General features: G+C 50.0%; 1 protein-coding gene across 9 annotated transcripts in view; it reads right to left on the bottom strand.

Moving 5' to 3' along the window:
- Positions 1-22,537, bottom strand: part of Lrrc27 (leucine rich repeat containing 27) — a 31,221-nt gene that overhangs the window by 3,559 nt on the left and 5,125 nt on the right. For 4 of the 9 annotated variants that reach the window (XM_039087869.2, XM_063271537.1, XM_063271536.1 and 1 more), the window contains 8 exons: positions 21,331-21,461; positions 17,797-17,855; positions 15,167-15,319; positions 12,529-12,883; positions 10,829-10,975; positions 8,742-8,835; positions 2,126-2,244; positions 720-843 (listed from right to left, as the gene is read on the bottom strand). In XM_039087869.2, the coding sequence (XP_038943797.1) occupies positions 720-843; positions 2,126-2,244; positions 8,742-8,835; positions 10,829-10,975; positions 12,529-12,883; positions 15,167-15,319; positions 17,797-17,855; positions 21,331-21,461 (1,182 nt within the window). Of the gene's footprint in view, positions 1-719; positions 844-2,125; positions 2,245-8,741; positions 8,836-9,939; positions 10,312-10,828; positions 10,976-12,528; positions 12,884-15,166; positions 15,320-17,796; positions 17,856-21,330; positions 21,462-22,537 lie in introns of those variants that run through there. The other 5 variants (XM_063271541.1, XM_063271548.1, XM_063271545.1 and 2 more) reach the window with 3 other exon arrangements.

Raw genomic sequence — 22,537 nt, 5'->3', positions numbered from 1 at the left:
CTCAACCTCATGGTGGGGTTGAGGCCAGGATTTGCTTTTGTCTATCTAGATAAAACAGACATAGAGCCACAGATAGGCTGTCAAGAAAGGCTGGTCTTGAGCTAATGCCAGACTGACCTGGAACTAAGCAATGGTGGAGCTGTGGGCACCCAGGTACCACTATCACAAAACCTCTGCCTCCTTCCACCAGCTTCCTGTCAGCACAGGAAGGGCCTCTGCTCTGTGCTTCGCTCACAAGCTGATAATGTCAGTCACTATGTAGGAATGTAGTTAAACTCCAAGAGTCTGGGAAGGGCTTAGGGACACAGTTTGCCGTGTTTAGGAGCTTAGGACCACGGTCATACAGACTGTCGATTTGACACAGTCTTCTCTTTCTAGACAACAGCATCGAGCCCTTTCCAAACAGCTCCCTTTCACAGGGCTTCAGCTCACCGACGGGGTGTGAGGCCTTAAACAATGACTTCACACACTCGTGGGGTAGACCAGTTCCAGACCTGATGCCCGTCCCTGACCTCAAAGGCCCTCAGCTATCACGTTCATGCCATTGTGTCTGGTGTGGCTGAGGGCTCAAAGTGTGGCCAGGCTGTTTTCTGGAGCTGCCGCTGCACCCACTACAGACAGGGCAGGCAACCCACATGGTTAGAGGATATCTGCTCAGCAGTGGTGTAGAGAGTTCCCTCCATTAGTGACACATTCCCACGCAGGCAGCAGACACTCACGGTTTCCAGGTCCTGGTTGGCCGTCTTAATGTCTTGCGTTGGGTTGGTACCCAGGAAACTGCGAGCACGGATCTGCTGTGTGTGCCGCCTTATCTTGTCCTCCAGCTCTGCCAATGGTGAGGTGCTGGAACACAGACACTTGCTGTTCGCGATGCTGGCCTTAGGCTAGAAGTGCCCATTACAACCAGAGAAAGTGCCTTTTCCCTGTAGCCCACTAGGCATCCTGAGGCACCAGGTAGCTATGGCTCCTTGTCTCCCACTAGAGATGCTGGGCTTGAGGAAACATATTTTTACCCACAGGGCCACTCTGCTTTAAACACCCTCAAGTTGGGGCTGGAGAGCAAGCTCAGAGGTTAAGAACACGGTGGATCTTACGTAGGACTGAGGTTCAGTTCCCAGCAGCCTGGTGGTGGTTAACAACCACCTAGATTCAGTGACAAAAGATATGACGCCCTCTTCTGCTCTCCTCAGGCACTATACATACATGGTACACAGACACACGTGCAGGCAAGACACCCATACACATAAACATAAATCTTTAAGTACCCTCAAGTCCATGTGTGGCTTTGCCTACCTAGAAGCCTGTTCTATGCAAGTGGAGGACAGCGTTTCTTTTCATAGGTGAACAGATTTACTGGATTTACCAAACCTTTAGACAGAGCAGAACATCTCACTGACCTGAGATTCTAAACACATCTCTATCTCTGTTAACTGTCACTCTAAGGTTACTATTTCTTGACTGTAAATGCCATGATTTAGAGTGGCAGAAAGAGGTCAGGAACCGCTCTGGCTAAATGCAGGGGACCCCTTCCCATCCCCTTCCTGCGCGGTTCATTCTCTGCCACCTGCGCTGGACACTGCAGTGCTTCTCCAGGGTCCCAGTGGCTTGGCTCAGATCTCTCCCCTTCCCTGTTGGTCTTTCATTGGCACCTAGCTTCCCCAAAGCAAACCCGAGCTCTAGGCGCGTCTGCCAGCTGGTCAACTGCCATGCCACCAGTCCTGTTATATCCCCCACAGAGACTCTGATACTAGGGCATCAAATCCTAAGGTACCATGAACTGGCCTTCTCTTGTGTTTTCCTGTCTTTCTTTTGGCAGAAGGCACACCCAGCATACCACTATGGGAAGGTTAGGTGTAGTCTTGAGAGCAGAAAGGTCAGAGCTGGGGGTGAGACAAGTGGTCAGGCACTGGAATAACTGGGGCAGGACTGCGGGGGGCGGGGGGTGTACCTATAGGAGTATCCCTATAGGGGAGTCGTCTAAGTCTTCCTGATCATCTGGCAGGGTGATAGAATTCCAAGGGCAGGGACCATGTCTTTCCAGATTGCTCTCTGTGCTGAGTGTTCACATAAGGCTGGACACTCAGAGGCACTGAGCTGGGGAGCAGAATACACAACTGTCACCAACCTTATTTCTATACGCTTTTGTGCTATCCCCTCTCTTCTGGGCTTTACTTTCCCAAATGGACTCGCTGGCATTTTCTCATAGTCTGTCAGATCTGTGGCAAAGGGAATCTTCGATGCCATCTAAAAGAAACCGCAACAAGGTGTTTCTATCAACGGGCGGGCAGGAAGGCTGCTCTTCCCACAGGCCCACTTGCCAGGCTCACAAACCTTCCCTTCCCCCTGCTAGGCCACCCAGGGACAACATAGAGGGGACATTCTCTACAGATGCCCCCGCATCTCTCAAAGGCCCCAACAACACAGGCTGGAGTACAGGCAGTGCCCATCGAGGGATGCTGGGTATGTTCAAGGTTGCCACAGTTGACCCAGGATACCCTGAGAGTCTATTACATGACAGAAAACACACTACAGTTAACAAGACCAAAGTCATTCATACAGGTGGGAATTAGTTTTAAAATCACAAAGTTTCAAGCTAATATGTAAGTGCTGATGCAAACTGAGTATATCAAGTATAGGCCTTAAACTTGGCCAGCCTGCAGGGTAGCGTTGCAGGCCATGGGTCTAGACATTGCGGGTGGGACAGGTGTCTCAGTTGTTCCCTCTGATAGAAGAGCAGCTGCATTCCGAGGGAATGTCCAGATATGCCTTTTGGTACAGCCACCCCCCAAAATCCTTGGCCCTTAAGGCCAGGTAGTGCTAGATCTTTCAACAGCCTGGAGTGCCCTCAGTGTTTCCAGGACATTCCTCAGCCATTTTGCCATGTTGCCACAGCAGCCCTTGTCTCTGATTTCAATGAATTGTGAGAGCAGAGCATGGGGAGATGGGCCCAGCCCAGAGCAGGGACTTCTATGCTCTTTGTAATATTAATGGGTTACTTGGAATCATGGAAAGAGTCCACCCCTCGCAGCCCCCTAGGCACACTTATTTCTAGCCAGCCTGATGCCACTCAGGATTTATGGCTGCCCACACCTTATTTGGCTTTCCTTACCCACTGTGGTCCATGTAGACACTGAACTGGTCTCCCTTCAGCAGCCCTGCCTTCTGCTGTAGGCCTTCCTCCAGGGCCTGGGTCAACTGTCTCCTGACTGCTGTGGCCTTCCTCCAGGGCCTGTCCTCAAGTCACAGACACACCAAATCCAGGCTAGTCTCCAAATTCTCCTCTGATTATGACCCAAGAGATCTCCCGTCTGCTCTCAGCTTCTCGTGCCCATCCAGTGCCTGTATCTTCCTTGCTCTGCTCAGCCTCAAGAGCCAAGCAAGGCTCAGCCCTAATCCTGACTCCTTCAAGAACTGAGCTGTCCTGTTCCCTTTTAATATTGGGAGGCGAGGGGACTTCATCTTGTTTGGTTTAGGACCCTGAGACAAGAGACTAAGGTGCATATTTTACATATCAAAGCAGACCTGGCCTCCAGGTTCTCCCAGCAAGCCTCAGTCCCTACCTGGCATATCCAGCCCTCAACTCTGAACTTTCCAGCCTAGGGACAGGGCTCGAGCCCCTCCCCACTTCCCCTCTTTCTCCTCATCTCTCTATATCTCTGTGCATGTGTCCTTTCTCTCTTTCTCTTCCCTTCCCTCCCCCTCTTTCCCCATGGTGATTTCCCTGGCCTCAGTCCTTGGGGCCAATGAACTCAACTGAGAGCAGTTTCCTAATAAACCTCCCTTTAATATAAACTAATCTGGCTTGAATTGGCTCATTTCATCGGCAGAGAAATAACTTAACACATCTCCGTGATTAAAGAAACAGAAGTTGAGACTAGACACATTTCTATCTTTCTATCTTCCTCCCAGGTCTCCTGCTGTAATGGCCAGCTTCCTGCACAGCCATTAGATGGCACCTAAAGCTGTTTCTGCAGCTCCAAGCAAGCCCATGTGCCCCAATAGGACCTGCTAGTAAGGGCAGCAAGGACCACGTGACCAGAGCTGCTCACTGAGCTGCCTCCAGGGGGTGCTGTGGGGAACTAACCCAGCCCCAGATTCAGGACTTTAGGTGTGTGTGCATGCATTTGCAAGGCGCCCGGTACGCAAATGGGGAGGCAGGTTGAGAGACTCCAAGGCTGGCTTAGTAGAGTGAGAGTGAGTTGAAGAGGAGGAAGGGATGAGTTTCCTGCCACGGCTCCTGCTGTGCACTATCTCCCTGCAAGGGTGGACTTTGAACTCAGCCAGACCCTGCCTCCCTATCAGATCTGCATCTTCCCTTCCGAGCAGAAGATTTCCAGGGCTGGAATCTTAACTGCCAGCACGTGCAGTTCAAACCCAGCATGCCTGACACTCGGAAGGGCCTGGGACCCAGGAAGACACAGTGAGGGGACAAGAGCTACCACACCCTTCTTTTACAGCCACCCCCACCCCGGAAATGCACAGGGCCGGGACACATCGGAATTTTGCATGCCTGCTGACTGTGACAGCTGCCTCACCTCGGGAGACCAAAAGTCTTTCAAAGAAATTCCAACAGAAAGAAATGTATGATGTTAAGTCCAGGTGATTTTTTTTTCTCATTAAAGTCAGAGACTTTACTTGTTTTAAAAAAATAAAGGCATGTTTGTATGGGGCTTCATCTACACGAGTTTACTATTACAGAAAAATATAGACAAGAAAAAGTCATCCAAATACCTTATTCTCTAAGAACAACAACAAAAATCTAAGTGCATGAAAATTGAGCAACGTTTTAGGTCCAGGGAGCGTTGGTGGCTGGGGAAGCTTCTCATCGGCTTTACAAGAGAGTGTCAAACCCTCAATTGCTAAGGAGGCCTAGGAAAAACAGGCTCAAAGGTCACAGGCAAGGCTTCACAACAACATGGAGAAGAGAAATGTCAGCGTTTCTGAATAGGGTGGTAGACCTGGATGAGTCTCACCAGTGTCCAACCTCAGAAGTCTTTTTACCAGGCTGCACCTGCACAGGATACGACCTACACACTCATGGGTAACAAGAAGCAAGGGAAAGGCAAGTGGGCTCAGTTTGGATTTCCCCAGTTTCCCCACTCATACGTGGTGATTACTCAGCTTGGTGCACAATGCTCAAGGCTGGAGCATCAGCTCCACCCAGCAGCCTCTAGCCATGCTCGGCACCCTAGCGCCCTCTAGTGACTTCTTGCCCAACTGCAGGAGCCCATACAGGTTGAGAACTCTTCCAAGGCTGGCACAGGGATGCACCTTCTACTGTGAGTCCCAACTGTGTGTGTGTTTCTGCAGATGACAAAATACACCACCAAACCTCTTTGCTCATTGCTTCCTATTAGACTGCTGTCATCTCTGAAGAATGAACTCGACAGAGTCTCCAAAGACACTATCTTGTTTGTTTTTTGAGATGAGGCCTCATGTGGCCTCAAACTCCATTGTCAGCTGATTCTCCTGTCTTTGCCTCCCGAGTGCTGGGATTACATTACAAGACCATGCCCAGTTTCTGTCGCGCTGGGCCTCTCACCCAGGGCTTTGTGAGTGCTAGCAAAGCCCTCACCACCTGAGAGATATCCTCCGTCTGCTTGTCCTGTTACTGAGATGATCTTCCAGGAGGCTGCTGGGGCTGTACTCACAGAGTGCTTACAGTGCAGGGTTCTTAGCTGGACCAGTGAAGTAGCTCATACACGATGAGCTCATACCTCTGGCCATTTGGGTTTTCTCTTGGGAACTTGCCTGTCACATCCTCTTCCCATTTCTCTCTTAATCTTTGGTTTCTTTTTAAAAGGTTTTTTTTTTTTTTTTTTTTTTTTTTTTTTACTTTATGTATACTGAGTTCTTTGCCAGCATGCCTGTATGTGCACCATGTGTGTGCCTAGTGCCCAAGGGGACTAGAAGAGGTCGCTGGTTCCCTTGGAAGTGGAGATGGTTATGAGCTACCAGATGGGTACCTGGAACTGAACCCAGGTTGCAACAGCAGCAAGTGTTTGTAACCACTAAGTAATCTTTCCAGCCCTCTTTGGTCAGTCCCTCCCTCCTTTCTTCTTTCTTTCTTTCTTTCCTTCCTTTTCTTTCTTTCTTTCTTTCTTTTTTTTTTTTTTGAGACAGAGTTTCCCTGTGTAGCCCTGGCTATCCTGAAACTCACTCTGGAGACCAGGCTGGCCTCCCCAGGGCTGGGATTAAATCAGTGAACCACCACTGTCTGACTGATAAAATTATTTTTAATTTTTTATACGCATGAAAAGAAGCTGGGAACTATAGAAAGAATGATGGACAGGAAAGTGAACAAGGAAAACACACTCCTCTCTGACATCACACACAGTGCAGAAGGCAGTACCACGGTGGACCAGAACAGAGCATCCTTCAGAATGAACAGAGGAACCAAGGCTAGCTTTCAGCATGTTTTCCCTGAAAGCCTCTGTGGTCCTCACTATATCATTTAGGAAGATCCTGTTTCAGGGTCCAGGATGGCTTTAAAGAACTACTCTTGAGAAAGGCTTCCTGGGTAAGGAGTGTCCGTGACATGAGGTCCTGTTTAAGCTGGAGGAGCCCAAATCTTTTGAACTTCTATCCCAGGAGATGGCAGCGCTGTGTCTCTACCAGCCATGAGCAGTGGACCCACATCACCCAGGGACCCTACCTGCATCAGAATTTGAAATCCCTACCCTGTACCTTCTGTCACTCTCCTATGACGTCCCTCTTTCTTCCTTTCTTTTTCTTGTTTCTTAAGATAACGACCCATTGTTTGAGTTGGATGAACAATGGCAGCCTGCCCTACCCAGCCATCAGCTGCCCAGCCCCCACTGCTGATGAGCCACACCAGACATCAGTGACAACAATGAGTTCTGCTTAGACATCAGCAAAGGTCTCTGCTTCAGGAAAGTTGCACTAGAAGTCAGTGACAAAGGGGCGTGGCAGATGGTCAGCAAGGCCCTGCTACAGATTTGGTGATGACGGTCCTGGTAGAGATAAGAACGAGTCTGGAGGCCTAGATCATTCATGGAGGGGAGGCCAGCGTGACTGCAAGGGATAAACATGCTATCCTGAAAGGGATCAAGGCTCGTGTCTTACTTTTCTTTTGCTGTGAAGAGATACTATGACCAAGGTGACTTATAAAAGGAAAAGTTTACTACCGAATACTAAATTTGCTTCCTGATGGTTTCAGTGAGTTAGCCTGGGGCCACCATGGCGGGGAGCCTGGCAGCAGGCGGCAGGCATGGCATTGGAACAGTAACTGGGAGCTTACACACTAAGACAACCATGAAGCAGAGTGGGGGTGGGGTGGGGGGAGGGGATGAGGGAGGGAGGGAGGAAGGGAGGGAGGGAGAGAGAGAGAGAGAGAGAGAGAGAGAGAGAGAGAGCGAGCTAGGAGAGAGAGAGAGAGAGAGAGAGAGAGAGAGAGAGAGAGAGAGCTAGTTAACTGGGACTGGCATAGCTTTTGAAACTTCAAAGCCCAGCTCTGATGACACTTCAACAAGGCCTAGTCTTTCCCAAAGGGTTCTACCAAGTGTGGACCATGCATTAAAACACATGAGCCTGTGGAGGCCATTTTCATTCAAACTACAACAGCTGGGTACATGTGAACGGGTGGCCAGCTGCTCAGAGAAAGATACTTCGTTGCTTTGTGGTATCCATATTCCTAATACAAGTCTCCCTCTCACTAAACCCCAGGACACCGTGAGACACAGGTCAAGCCAGAGCATACCAGGCAGCAAGAATGCTGGTTGACAAGGGGACCCGGCCAGACCAGGGTGCCTGGGTCTTCATATCGCAGCGCCAGGCATGACTATTCTGAGCGCTGCTCTGTGATCTGGGGAGAGAGCGACATCAAAGGAAGAGAGAGGAGGGATGCACAGGACTCTGAGCAGACACTGGAACTTTACTGTAGATTCTAAAACTAGGTGTAGGTGTGTGTGTGTGTGTGTGTGTGTGTGTGTGTGTGTGTGTGTGTGTGTGTTTAGGATTTGAACTGTGCCCACTGACCTCACAGAGTGGTTAGAACACACCATGGCCTTGGGACCTTCCTCAGTTACTAACTTAACCAATGGCTTGCTTGACATGGGAAACCATTTTTGTTTTTTGACACAGGGTTTCTCTGTGTAGCCCTAGTTGTCCTGAAACTCGCCCTGTAGACCAGGTGGCCTCGAACTGACAAAGATCTTCCTGTCTCTGCTCCCAAATGCAAGGGTTCAGGTGTGCAACACCACCGCCTGGCCAGGCACAGAGAATATCTTTTAGAAAAAGTTTGAGGAGACATTTGTAAACAAGCTGAGCAGCACACTGCCTGTCTAGACACGACTGCAGAGGATACCAGGTACATCCTGAAACAGCAGCCAGCTCCCTGGTGCTGATTGCCCGCTGTGCCCTACAGGACTAGGATCTGCAAGGAGTGCTGTACAGACACCCTGTGAGACACAGCCTCATGAGGACCCTGGGGTCGAGGGTAAGTTGCAAGGCCACTGTTCTTTACATCCCAAAGTGGCTGTCATGTGGGCACACACTTGAGAGAATGACGCCCACAGACACATCTCAGCCTACTGCTTTGAGTCCTTCAGATGGAGCCAGTAGTCAGTGGGCAGAGGGCAGCTTCAAAAACCAGGGCAGCTGCAGTGCTCACAGGGTGGGGCTGTGTGCAGCACCAACTGACTTAGAGGAATAGTCTGGACATTGTGTGTGAGCTCACCCTGCTCACGCATGGGACCAGAGCCAGCTCGCCTGCCACGTACCGTATTCCTATGTAGAGGTTGGAATTTACTGAACTCCCTCCTGTGCCTCATCAGCTGGGTCTGCTCTCTCCAGTCCTGCAGAGCTCTCTTGTCTCTGGAGAAGAAGCACGGTCACATTAAAGTCACAAGCTGCAAGTTACTTCAAGCAGAGCTGGCAAAATGTGCTGTCATTTCGGCTTCACTAACCCTTCTTCTATCTATCTCTCCAGAGCGAGAGACCTGTAGCCTTTTCCTCCTCTCCCCTCTCCTTCAGCTGGGCTTCTTCCACAACACTTCGAGCAGAGACTGGGGTAGGCAGATCCCAACTGAAAACCCCTGGATGCAGTTGCACTCCATGCTGCAGGCTGATACCTTGCTGTGGCAGCTGGGCTCTCCACGTCCCTCTGCCCAGGGAGGAATGAGCTAGGGCCTGGGTACTGTGTCACAGGCTGCAGACCCTGCTGTGGGTCATAGCAGCTTCTCAGATACTTGATAAAGCACATCTTCCATCTCACTCGATCCCTGGGGGCCAAGGGAGCTTCTAGGGATACAGAATGTTCGCAGTGTCCAGAGTGGTAGGGATGGAATGAAGCCTTGCTACATTAAAGCCACCTCTGCTCCAGTGGCTGTTACCCTAAATCCTGTTCCAGATCAGCCTCTTCTTGTCCTCTTCAGAGAGAGACAACTGTGCACTAGCTCGTGCATTTCCTGCCTTGGTTTGGACCTCCCCATCTCTCTTTCCACCCTGAACTCCATTGCCTTAGAATTTCCAGGGCCCTCTGGGTTCCAACATGGCGTATAGAGCTGGGTCCTCCTCTATACCTCCTGCCAGGTGTCCTGCCACCAGCCTAGATGGTCCAAGTCCCCAGCCCCCAGTGCTCAGACATGCTCCAAATCTTCCACTTAGCTCCTGGATGAGGGACTCCATTTCATCAGCCACCTCTCCATCATAAGAAACAGAAGGGATTTGCTCACCTGTGAGGAAGCTCTTAATTCAGAAAGTGAGGGCGCCCGCCCCCCATAGCTGCTCAGCAAGGGAGCGCAACACAGGAGTAGGACAATGGAGAGAAGTCACAGGTTCTTTGTATACAAGGATGTTCTCAACCAAAGTGGACAACCCATTGTGGAAGAGGACAACCGACTCCAGGGTGATGCCATGAATGTTGCTTGTGAGCAATGTGTCCCCAGTTAGGGCCCAGACAAACAGAGGCAGACTTCCTGACTGTGGCCTCAGGAGGTTTATTTATAGGCAGGTTTCAGAGGGGAGGAGTGGGAGGTTTCAGGGACATGTGCCTGATGTGGCCAGGATCCCAGATCCTGACAGGACAGGGAAGGGACAGTCAGAAAAACTAAAACTAAACGGGAGAGAAGACGAAGTCAAAGGCAGCATGTGGGATATGACTAGGAAGGTCACAGAAGCTAAGGACATAGAGAGTCTGTCCTTGCTTTAACCAGCGCTTGCATATTCACCGGGATCCCCCACTGGCCAAACCCAACCATGAGGCTCGGGGCCCTGTGGTACTGTGGATGTGGTCCACTCTGGCTGGCTGGAGGGTGTCCATAACAGGACTCAGCTGGGTTGTCAGCAGAGCTATAGGGCAGAGGAGAATAGTTGTTGAGAATGGCGGGCGTGACAAGCTGGCCATCGGAACTCAAGGGCAGGGAGTGTGTCAGTGTGCCACCAACATGAGAAGCTCACAGGTTGCCAGTAACTTCTAACAATAGTCCTTAGATATGACGACAGGCCCTGGTGATGGGCAGGGGAGGAGAAAGGTACTTGGCCTGTGGGCAGACAAAAAGCTCAAGGCACTTGGAAAATGTAGGCAGGCCTGGGGGGGGGGGGAAGGCAGGGGACAATAAACTTCTCAAAGGATACCCACTGACTACCATGCTGTGCAAGTCCAACTAGGAGTCTCTGAATGGCTGAGCAAGGGCCTGGGCATCTCTGAGAACTGTAAACCATGTGAAATGTGCAACCCAGGGCTTCCAAATGAGGAAGCTGACCCAGTCTGGCCAGGAGAACTGAAGCCATCAGATCCCTGGTGAGGCTGGTGACAAAACCATACCGACATGCTTGACCACTGGGAGGTCTCCCAGCTCAGGCGCACCTTCTCTGCTGCTCTAGCATTCTCTCCTTCTCCTGGAGCTCCTGAAACGCCATCTTGTGAGTGTCATCCATCCTCTTCGTATGAACTGTGTTTTGGTATGTTGAAGAGAGGTTGGGCAAGATGCCTCTGAAGGAGGTAGACCTCTTTCTAAAATCACAAAGTGTTTATAGCTGAAAATGTAGCTGTGTGATGGCAGTCAGGCTCGCCGGAAAGACAATGGTGAATACATACAGATTTAAAAGAAGATCACAGAGTTAAAGGGTTACATTGTAAGGCCTTGTCTCAAGAGACAAAAAGCAAAACCAAGACCCCAGCTCCTGCTGTAATACATAGCAGGAAAGCTTAAAGCAGGCCTGGTGGTCCGGTCACACTGAAATAGTCACTGTTCCCAACTACAGCAATCCACAGGAAGCTTCAGTACTGATCTGTGTCCTAGAGGACTCTGTCCTCTAGGTGTCCATCAGTTACTGAGCTGAAGTCCATAGGAAAGGGCAGCCTTAAACCATTCCCAGGAGGTGGCACAGTGTCAGCGGGGGGAGGGGACCAGAGGGAGTGTGGTCACACACTCAGTGTTCCAACCTCTCAAGCCACATCAGTCTCTGGTATCTATGTCCGACAGAGAGACAAACTTAAGTACGTTTAGAGAGTGGCCCACGATTGCCGGAATAAACTGGCAGTACTATTCATTACACTGAGCATAAGGGGGAGGAGAGAGGGTTCCACACAGCCGAGCCGAGTGTTTGCTCTCATTGCCCGTGACTCAGAGTGAGAACATTTCAGTAGCCCCAGGCCACCAGGACCACAGGCCATGGTGCAGGGCGCCAAATCATTTTGGCTGTAATGTGGATGTATGCTTTGAGATTTAGATGAACGCCCAAGCCCAGGAACTGCAGAGCTGGCTCAGTAGCTGAAGTGACCGCTGCACAAGTGTGAGGACCCGAGTCTGCTCTCCAGGCACTTGTGTAGAAAGCAAGTGCGGTGGCATGCACCTGCCACCCCGGCAATGTGGGGCGGGGGCCGGGGAGGCAAAGACAGATGGCCGGACAGACTAACAGAAATAGAAATGTTCAGTGAGAGAGCCTGACTGGAAGATCAAGATGCAGAGTAAGACATTTGAAGTCATCCTCTAGCCTCCACGTGTGCACATACAGGCAAAGATACCCTCACGTATGGATATACACACTCACAATAACATTTACACCATTCAAAACCACAGCATAGTTAAAGAGCTAGCTGTTCTCTCCAAGCAGGTCTCTGCCTGCCATCTGACTCCCACAGCTTCTGTGGATATCTTCCCAAATGTCCAGAGAGTTTTAAACCACTGGCTACTGTCAGTTCTAAGAGTCTGTCACCCCAAGGAGCCCATTGTTCCCGGAGATATGATGGAGGGTGTGCGAGCCGGACTGAACACATTCTTGTTCTCTCTGCATGCAGCACCATACAGTTACCACACACATCAGCTGCATGCACAGGCACTGTGCGCCACCCATGAGCTGGATTTCAGCTACATGCCCTACTCTGCCACGTGTGTTCAGGGATACTGGTCTGCTCTGCTCCTATACTCAGGGCTGGACCAATGCACCCCAAACAATGGTTTTAGCACAGGCAAGCACATTAGGAAGTAGACACTGTGCTTCAGAGGACCATGGACTAAATTTACAGCTCTGTGGGTCAGGTAGTCTGCCTTAGCACGGCCTCACCTGAGTGTGGGCCATGGCTTCCTGCACTTTCTTTCCTTGGCATTTATTGCTGCCTTGAGATTTGGTGGCAGCTCAACAGCCAAGAGCTTGTTCTCTTGGACCTCCACCTGCTCATTTTCCACAATCTCCTGCCTCAGCTTCCAGAAGCGCCTGATCTCCTCCTTACTGGGCCAGATCTCAGAGGAGGAACTGGATTTGCGGAGCTCACTCAGGTCCAGCCTGTCCATAGGTGGGAAGAAGTCACCTTTCTCCTTCACCACTGCTGCCTCCTGGTCCAGGACATTAAGCCCGTTCTCACTGGACAAGTCTTTATGGGGCAGAGGGAGCAGAAGGTCGCTCTTAGCTGTTGGGACTCCTGGAGGAATAAAAAGACATTTCAGTATTTGTGGGGTCAATCTTCACTGGATTTAGAATCACCCGGGAGACCCCTGGGGCCTGTAAGAATGTTTTCAGAGAGGCTTGACTGAGATGGGAAGGCCCATCCTCAGTGTAGGTGGCCCTACGTTAAGAGCTGGGGACCCAGACAGAAGAGCTCCAAAGTTATCTCTTTCTGCCTCCCAGACACTGGCACATTGTAACCAGCTATTTCAAGTGCCTGCTGCCATGACTTCCCCAGATGGACTGTCTCTCCTCAAATCCTGAGCCAACAACATAAGCCTTCCTTCCTTAAATTACTACTAGTGGGCATTTTGTCACCCAACATGAGACTATGCCTACAGCAGTGGCTGGTAAGTCAGTGTCACTCTCTCAGCATCAGCTAGCTGTCAGGCCCAGAGCCTTTGTTTCTTTGCTCGGATGTCTGGAAGGTGAGAGGGTGTCCACAGGCTGCCACAGACCTACAGCAGCTACTGGGTGGGGGATGGACACATGTCAAAAGCCCTGAGCTCCTCCCGCCTTCTCTACCTACTCTATCTTTTAGCCCCTGTGCATGAGACATCCTTGCCACCCGTCTGGCATGTCTGCTCCCCTCCCTCAGGATATCTCAAGTCTTTATTTCAATGAGAAGCTAGCCTAATGCTCTGCTGACGTTTAGTTCTGGGTGAGCTATTGAGAAAAAAACCAAAACAAAACAAAACAAAAAACCAAAAAACCAAGTCCAAGGACTGCTGAGGTAGGGTGGCACCCACCCAGTGGAGACACAGGCTGCAGATTTGCTCTCAGGCTGACAAAGGCTTGGCAGCATGAGCCAGGAGGTGCAGGACTGGACAGGAGCCAAGGTGCTGGGTCAAGCAGAGTGACCCCTCCACTGTCTAGTGTCTTCTGGTCTTAGGTGCTAAACACCTTGACCACTCTTGACTACCATTGATCCCCTCCTTGTACTTACATAAAACATATCAGAACAGGAGTGACTTCCAGCCCCAAACTCTACCCCAGAGCCAGGGTGTCACATTGACTTCTGTCATCTGTCATAGCATGTGGACCTGGACCCCCACAGCTGTCCCTGTGACACTCTTGTATTATTTCCTGGTGCCAGATCCAGTGTCTTCCTGAAAGTGTGGTGTATTTAGCTTCCAATGCTTTTAGTCTCCTCCACCCTGGAGTAGAGCTTTTCCTTCTCTTTCTTGGCATCCTCACTTCTGAATGAACAGAATGCTCTTTCACTGGGGTCTGACATACATGTCCTCTAGTATTCTGCACCACTTGGCCCAGGAGCTGCCCCAGACCTGCTCCAGACCCCTGAGTGCAGTAGCTGATGCTTCCAGACTCTCACCCCTGCCTCTCGGGATTACATAATTCCACGCTTGCACCTGCTTCTGCCAGGCATGCAGTGCTGTCTATCCTGCCTTTCCTCTCTTATCCTGTCCTCGTCAAGCTGTTCTTCAGGGACTGAGGGTGCCATCACAACCTTTCAGAGGCTTGCTATGTGCGGCTTTCCCCTAAATCCTGTGCCTTTGCACAGGCAGTTGAAGGCATTGGAGTTAGATGCCACCCAAAGAGGAGCCCTCAGCTAGGTCCCCATGCAGGCACAGGAACCCTTGAGGCCTAGACTACACACTAGGGTCCCAAGGGCTTGCTAAAGTACTGCTCCCTGCTCACCTTCCCTGCTGCCCAGCGCCACTCCCTCTAATGTTTCTGAGGCACCTCTAAAACCACCCACAGGCTCTTGAATCCCTGACTCAGAGCTAGGGCCTGACACAAGCTAAGGCCCTTAATGAATGAGATTGCTTTAAAACACAGCAACCTGGGACACTCATGGTGGACGATCAAGGCAAATACTGGTACACTATTCCTGTCCCCTTCCTCCTCTCTGGCTGCTCAATATGTTGAAAAAACGGGGCAGTATAAGTATCTGACCACAGGGGGACAACATGTTTGTTAAGCTAGTTCTTGGTACCTAGGCAGGGACAGGATGTGTTCTGTGGAGCTGTTTAAAAAGTTGTCTGGAGGAGCACAAGGCCCTCTCAGAGCAGCTGCTTGCTAGTAGCTTGGTGGCAAAGACTGCTCCACTTGCCTTATCCCATGAACTTTTACCATATCTACCCAGACAGGTGTGTACGGCTCAAAGTGGACTTGAGCCAGGGCAAGGCATGGTGTTTGGGGGCAGTGTATGGGGCTAGCCTTTGCCGTGTGAGCCCCACAGAGGCCGGAGAAGCCATGCTCCCAGTTCTTGTCTAGTAATAGAAAATTCTCTACAAACCTGGAAGCGACTCATCTCCAGGGAAGGCATTCTCCACTGAGCAGATGCGGAGGAAGGTGAGGATGGATACCAAGCCTTTCTGCACAATCAGGTAAGGAGGGAATTCCAGAGGGCAATGTCTCAGGTTCAGTGCCGTCAATGTAGTGACCTGCCCTGGGGTGGAGAGGAAGTTTCAGTCCTCTGCCCCCTTTTTGGAGAGGGACACAGAAGGGAGAGGAAAGCGGATGGACTTGGGGAGCTCCTGAGTTCAAGATCGTCGGCCACATGGGGAGTTCATGGCCAGCTTGGTTTACAAAAGACTGGCTCAAAAGAAGGAAGAGGAGGCAGGAAAGATGGGGATGTGGGCAATGAGAATTGACAGTTATTATTCATTTGTCTATTGTTTCTGTGGAGACAAGGTCTCACCCTACTGTTGCCCCAACTGGCCTGGGATTCACTGTGTAACCCAGGCTCTCCTCAGACACACAGCAATCCTCCTGTCTCAGGTCCCAAGTGCTGGGATTACAGGCATGAGTCACCAAACCTGGTTGGATCGATAATGTCTTAAGGATTCACTTCCCACCCCAGTCTCAAGGCCAGATGAAAACCAACTGCCATCTTCTGTATTTGCTCGTGTGAATGACAAACTACATCATGGTCTCTCCTTCCTCCCACGTTCATTCATTTGGCCACCTTCTCCCACATTCCCACTTCTGGACAGGCTTCATGGTCAACTGACAATGTCAAGAAGACCCAGGGAAGATCTTCTTCCAAAGATAGCTGTCCATCTTCTTTAAAATGCACAGTGCCTCAGTGACACAATGACGTGAAGTGACTCCTGTCCTCGTGCCTGGCCTGCTGCTTCCCTTCCTCCCGTCCAGCTGCTCGAGCCTCCTGCATTTTAGTAACTGGGTGGGCTGCATACAGTTGGCTTCTGTGCTTTTATCTGGCCAGAGCGTCTCTGCCTTTTAAATGGCAAAGCACTGCTCACCACAGGAAGCCAGTGGAGAACCTCTAGTTTTGTATAAGCTAAGGAACATGTGCTAATCTTCCCTAATTAACTGGGCTGATGTGGAAACCACCCAGGTGTCTCCCAGAGGCTTAACTGAGAGGAAGGGGAACCTGCCCTGAACCTGGGGAGGCACCATCCCATGGATTAGAGACCTCGACTGAAAAGGCAAAAAAGTAGAGATGGATGAGCAGCAGCATTCCCTGTTCTCTGCTTCCTGACCCAACCCAACCTGCATACTCCTGTCACAGTGCACCCTGCCGCCTCTGCTTTACCATGGGCCAGCCTGTCACAGTGCACCCTGCCGCCTCTGCTTTACCATGGGCCAGCCTGTCACAGTGCACCCTGCTGCGCCTGCTTTACCATGGGACAGCCTGTCACAGTGCACCCTGCCGCGCCTGCTTTACCATGGGCCAGCCTGTCACAGTGCACCCTGCTGCGCCTGCTTTACCATGGGACAGCCTGTCACAGTGCACCCTGCCGTGCCTGCTTTACCATGGGCCAGCCTGTCACAGTGCACCTTGCCACCCCTGCTTTACCATGGGATGGGCCAGCCTGTCACAGTGCACCCTGCCGTGCCTGCTTTACCATGGGACATCCTGCCACAGTGCACCCTGCCGTGCCTGCTTTACCATAAGCCAAAACAAATCCTCCTGCCTTCAAGCTGTTCTTGTCAGGTATTTAGTCACAGCAGAGAAGAAAACAACTCAAGCATGGCCCATGGGTGAATTACGTCAGAAAACACCGTTGTGCTGAGGGACAAGTTGGACCCCATGGGTGGAGTGAAGGCATCGTCTAGAATAAAGTGCAGTTCAAGTGTATGTTAGAAAAGAGGGACGGAAGCCAAAACCCAAGCTTCCAACTCAACAAAGTTGAAAAAGGAACAAGCAAAGCAACCCTAAATAGACCAAGATAAGAGAGAGCAGAAACTAATGCTGTAGAGGAGAACATGACCATCCTCATCTGCAGCAGAGAAACTGCACACGAGGGAGTGAATGGTACCCCGCACCCACTCGGGAACTGAGATTAAATCCAGAGGAGGGCACTGAAACAAAGCAGCTGGGACTCAAGGGTGAACTGGTCCCCCAGGAAGGCAAAGCCATGTGATGGCCGCATGCAGAGTTGTATGGCCAGGTTCTGTTAGGCTGTGACCACATGCAAAGCTCAATCTGGTCTTGGCACAGACAACACATGTAACTGTTAACTCCTCTACCTGAGAACAGGCCTGAGATCTATAAGGAACTTGGAGACAGCCCTCTGGACATGCCTTAGGGTGGCAGTATTATGGTAAGGTTAAATGAAGTAGAAAGACCCCACTACCACCACTGTGGGCGGCGCCATTCCCAGGGCTGGGATCCTGCACTGTAGAAAAAGGAGAAAGTGGGATGAACACCAGAATTCACCACTTTCTGACACTTTCAGGTTCCTGCCTGCTGTGAACCTTTGAACTGTTTTTCTCGAGTAAGCTGTTTTGGTCAGAGCGTTTTATCACAGTGACTGGAAGAGTAACTAATAAACTGCGAGAGGGACTTTGAACACCTTGCTGCCTTAGCCTTTTGGCCATGCCTCTCAACTTCATCGAAAGCCCTTGGGACTTCAAAGCATTTAAAGCCACCTTCCATTTTATTGCTATAGTACTCACCTAGCTCAACAGGTAACGCTTTGATAGGATTTCTTTCTAAAAGCAAAGTTTTCAAATGTCTTCAAGAGAAAGAAAAAATAAACAATTTAGAAAACAGAAGATTAAATGACAGTCTATAAAATATGCCAAAACTCCTCATTTTCCTTTTCTTGCGTCCTAGATGTCCTAACACAGACCTACACCAGCACCATCAGCAAACACCTCAGAGTCTGAGGGCAAAAGGAGTGTGGCACCTGTTCTGTTTTGTCTTTCAGATTTAATTCTTAGAAACCTGCTATTAATTTGTTACTCTCTCCCCTTTTACTTCTCAAGGACCCTCAGCCAAAATCTGGCACAAGCTCTGAGACAGCCTGTTCCTGCTCTGTGCTGTTCATTTGAAGATAGCTAGGCTTTGTCTCAAGGCCAGGGCTAGCAAAGCACAGAACTCTAGGCCTGAGCTACACCCAGAGACTCTGAACGACGCAGAAACCATTGTTCTCTGTATTGATGGGCACAGTGTGACCCCACCTGAAGAACCTGAGGCAGAGAGGAGACTGCTGGGTGGAGAACACTGTAGCCTCAGTGCCCAGGAGGGAGGCTCACCCTGGCTTACTTACTTCAGCATCGCTGTGGTGCTACTTTTTGAGGAATTCCATTAGTTGAAGTTTGTTTTGGAGACAAAGTTTCACTTTATACAATGGCTGGTGTAGACTTTGCTATGCAGATTAGAGTGATCTAAACCTGTCAACAATCCTCCTGCCTCCACCTCTCCAGGATTAAGATTAGGGATGCAAGCCATGTCTTCCTTTATTTGAAGTAACGAATAAACTCTTCTCTCTCTCTCTCTCTCTCTCTCTCTCTCTCTCTCTCTCTCTCTCTCTCTCTCTCTATCTCTTTTGACAAAATTACTATTGAAAGAAAATTAGGGGTTGGTGATTCAGCTCAGTGGTAGAGTGCTTGCCTAGCAAGCGCGAGGCCCTGGGTTCGCGGTCCTCAGCTCCGGGAAAAAAAGGAAAAAGAAAATTATGTGTGTGCATGTTTTTTAGGGCCTACATGTATGTACATGTACCATATGCCCATGGAGGCCAGAAGAGTGTATCAGATCCCATAAAACTGGAGTTACTGAGTCAAGAACTGTCCACGAGGGCCTTTACAGAGAGCCTAGTCTGCTCCCCAGAAAGCCCTTTCAACCGCTGACCTATTTCTTCCGCCCCAAGAAACTCAACGTGATGTGCACAGGGGTAGGTTACTGCAACCTTCCTGACCCAGCTCACGGGCTCTGCTGTACCGCCTTCAATCTGCTCACAAGGGAACGGCCAGCGAGGATGTGCCAGCTCTGTGGGAGCAGCTGACTGTGATTCAAGAGACTGAGCAATGTGCCGTGGGCTTCTCCGGCACCAGAGCCAGAGCCATTGCAGTCCATTTGGCTTGGCTTCTTTTGGAAGAATCTTTATTTGATACTTAACATTCACCAAATGTTAAGCTGAATGCAGGCAGGACGGTCTCTGCTTTATATAGCAATACCCATGTGATGAAGAGCCCGTGTCAGGCTGGATGTTCCGACAGTACCAGGCTGTCCTCACTGGTCACGTCGGTGCCATCTTAAATTGCACACACATCTGCCAGCTTGTAGTCTCAGGAGAACAAATCAGCAGGCCTTGTCTTAATCCCTGTGCCCATGCTCAAACATCCACGCGTGGTGAGGGCGGGGAGGGGGGCTCTGATGATACTATTGTTTTAATTATTTTTTAACTCTAAAGCCTTTAATGAGCCCATAATTACTTAAAATTTCTAATTAATATGTTTCAGCCCTTCAGCAAGTGGATTCAATTTTAATGACATAATGGGTGTAAAATCAGAGGCTCAATTATAACTTAAGCAACACAAAGCAGCTGGCTTCGCCTATCAAAAATCCAAGGATTCCCGATCTGGGGATGGAGCACCTCTTTGGGGTCGAAACAGGAAGTGGGCCCCTCAGCATCAGAGTTTATGTGACCTTAACCCTCCAGGACAACAACTACTTGCCAGACCCAGTGTTAACAATAAAATGTTTTGTGGATGAAAACACTCAGATATCCCGCATAGAAGATGGTTCCCTTGTGAGGAAGAAAGCCACTCTTACACAAGATATGGGCCCAGAGGACCAGGTGGCCTGGACAGGCAGCCATGACTGGGTGGAAACAGCCCAGAGATCCACTCAAGAGATCCATCCCCGAGGTTTCACCAACAGCTAGCTGGCCAGACACATGCCCTCCCCTTGTCAGTCCATCCACAGCTTGCACTGCAGGACTCAAGGTCCCTATAGCGCCAGAGGAGGGTTCCCGTAGCATCCCCTGGCTCAGACACAGCAAAAGCAAGCTGCTTCCTGCTGAGCTGGACGCTGAAAGCAAGGACGTTTGCTATCACCATCATCTGTGCCGAGTGCTTGCTTTTTTTTTTTTCTCATTTTTATTTACATTTTCCCAAACAGTATAACCTCTGCAAACCTTAGGCTGTTACACAGTGGACTCGTGATACCACCACTGGGACACCCCCTACCCAGGATCTGGGGTCACCCCTGGATGACTCTTGTTTTCTGGTCTCATGATGCCAATCCCAATAGCTCTGAGATGCCCTGAGGCCCAGCTGAGGTCAGCTCGGCCAAGCCTCCTGCGTGGACCTCTTCCCTGGCTGCCTGCCAACTCTTCCTGCTTCTACCCTTTGCCCTACAGCTTCCTTCCTTAGGCAGTGATCTGAGGCCAAGCCTAATTCTAACCCTCCCACGTTTGGTTAGTTCTTTCAAAAGAAGTTTCAAAGTTGAGAACACAGATCCCAAACCCTAGAGGCCTTCGTCAGCTTTGCCTCCTACCACGTCCCTGACACCTGGTAAGCCCCCAGTTGCTTTGAGAATTCTTGTCTGCCCTTTTCCCTCTGTCCCAGCCAATGAGGTGATAGGGGGTCTGAAGGTCAGAGCTAATGCTGGTACAGGGGGACATATGGCATGGAGAGAGAACCCAAGAAAGGAGATGGTGAGCCTGCAGATGGGGTACGGGGTGGAAGTCTGGGTGTCGAGGGTGGGCTAGACTGGGCTCTGCAACTGGGAGTTCCAGGAAATCCTGGGAAGCCAAGGGGCAGGAATGTGGTAGGACAGTCCACACTGCTTGCTTAGAGATTTCTAGCTTTCTAAAGGCGGGCAAAACTCTTCCCCAATAGTCGGGGGGGGGGATTCCCCACAGCCCATGGCGATATATGGTGGGCTTTTCATATACACAGTGAACTTTTGACCTTAGCCTCCCACAGCAGGGTCAGGTGGAATCAGCTGCCCTAGAAAATGTCAAAGGGCCCATCATGACATGGTTGGCTGCACCTGAGAAGGCTGTCTAAACCATCTGGACTTGGATAGCTGACCATACACCTCTGGGCTCTGTCTAAACCATGTGAACTTTTTACATTTTGAGATGACAGCTCATTATGTAGACCAAGTTGGCCTCACACACTCAGACATCTGCCTGCCTCTGCCTCTTAAGTGCCCAGCCCAGATCAAGACAATCTGATTGCACATCTAAGGACACTTACTTGTGAGAGCCAATCCCAGGTGGAAGAACCCTGATCTTGTTGTAACGGAGGTCCAGCCATGTCAGGTTGGGCAGCAGCTGGAAGAAATCCTGTGGAATCTCGCTGAGCAAATTCCTCTGCAGGTGTAATTGCTTCCACAGAAGGAGACCAGAGGGCAATTTGTCAGCCAGTGAAATTTAAAACCGTCTCCAAAAGGACTAAAACAACCACAGCTACACATCAAACCAAACATAGAGTAGTCTCAAGAACCAGAGAGATTTAAAACCTAAAACTGTTTTCCTTTTTTCTGGCCACACCCAATACCACACCCAGCAAACCCAGTGAACAAGCAGAAGAGCCAGGTCTGATTGATTCCCAGTTGGCAGTGAGGGGAAGGCTACAGGGACACAGACACATTCTGCTGTGGCTTGATTTGTAATGACACAGAAAGAGGCCACCACACAGGCAAGAACATGATACATGTGGCTTGATCTGAGTCCTGTGAAGTGTTGCCCTGACTTGGCCAGGGTAATATTCTATGACCCCTCAGTGGATGCTTGAAACCACAGACAGCACTGGGACAGTCTGATTTCCTGTCTGTGTGCTCCCAGGATGAAGTGTAGCTGCTGAAGCCAGCACAGCGAGAGGTTAACAATAACCAACAATGCAATAGAATGGTCATAAATACATGCATGTTATTAAAACAGTTTGTTTCTGAAATTTTCTACTGAGCACTCCTGGATAAGGGGAAAAGCTACATATGTGTGTGTGTGTATGTGTGAATACACTATATATATCTGTGTGTATGCATGTATGTGTGTATACTATCTATATGTGTATGTGCATATGTGTGTATCCACACATACATGTACATTATATATATGAAATGCACAATACTATATTTAGAATCATATATAATGTATATGTTAGAGATTTTACTATTATTTTGTGTTGCATGTGTGCATGGTGAGCATGCATGCATCAGCACACGTGTAAACATCAAAGGGCAACTTCGTGGATCCAGCTCTTTCCTCCCACCTTCACATGGGTTCTGGGGATGGAACTCAGGTTACCAGGCTTACTTGGCAAGCACTTATGCCTACCTAGCCATGTTGCTGGCCAGAAGTGTGTTATTTCATAGTCTCAGTGTAGCTGCATTATAGGGTATGTTTAACATGCTTCCATGATGTTGCTGCTATATGCTGTCAAAGCATCATTTTGCACGTTT

Source organism: Rattus norvegicus, chromosome 1 (genome assembly GCF_036323735.1).
Source record: "Rattus norvegicus strain BN/NHsdMcwi chromosome 1, GRCr8, whole genome shotgun sequence".
Classification (NCBI taxonomy): Eukaryota; Metazoa; Chordata; class Mammalia; order Rodentia; family Muridae; genus Rattus; species Rattus norvegicus.
This window is presented reverse-complemented; position numbering and strand designations above follow the sequence as displayed.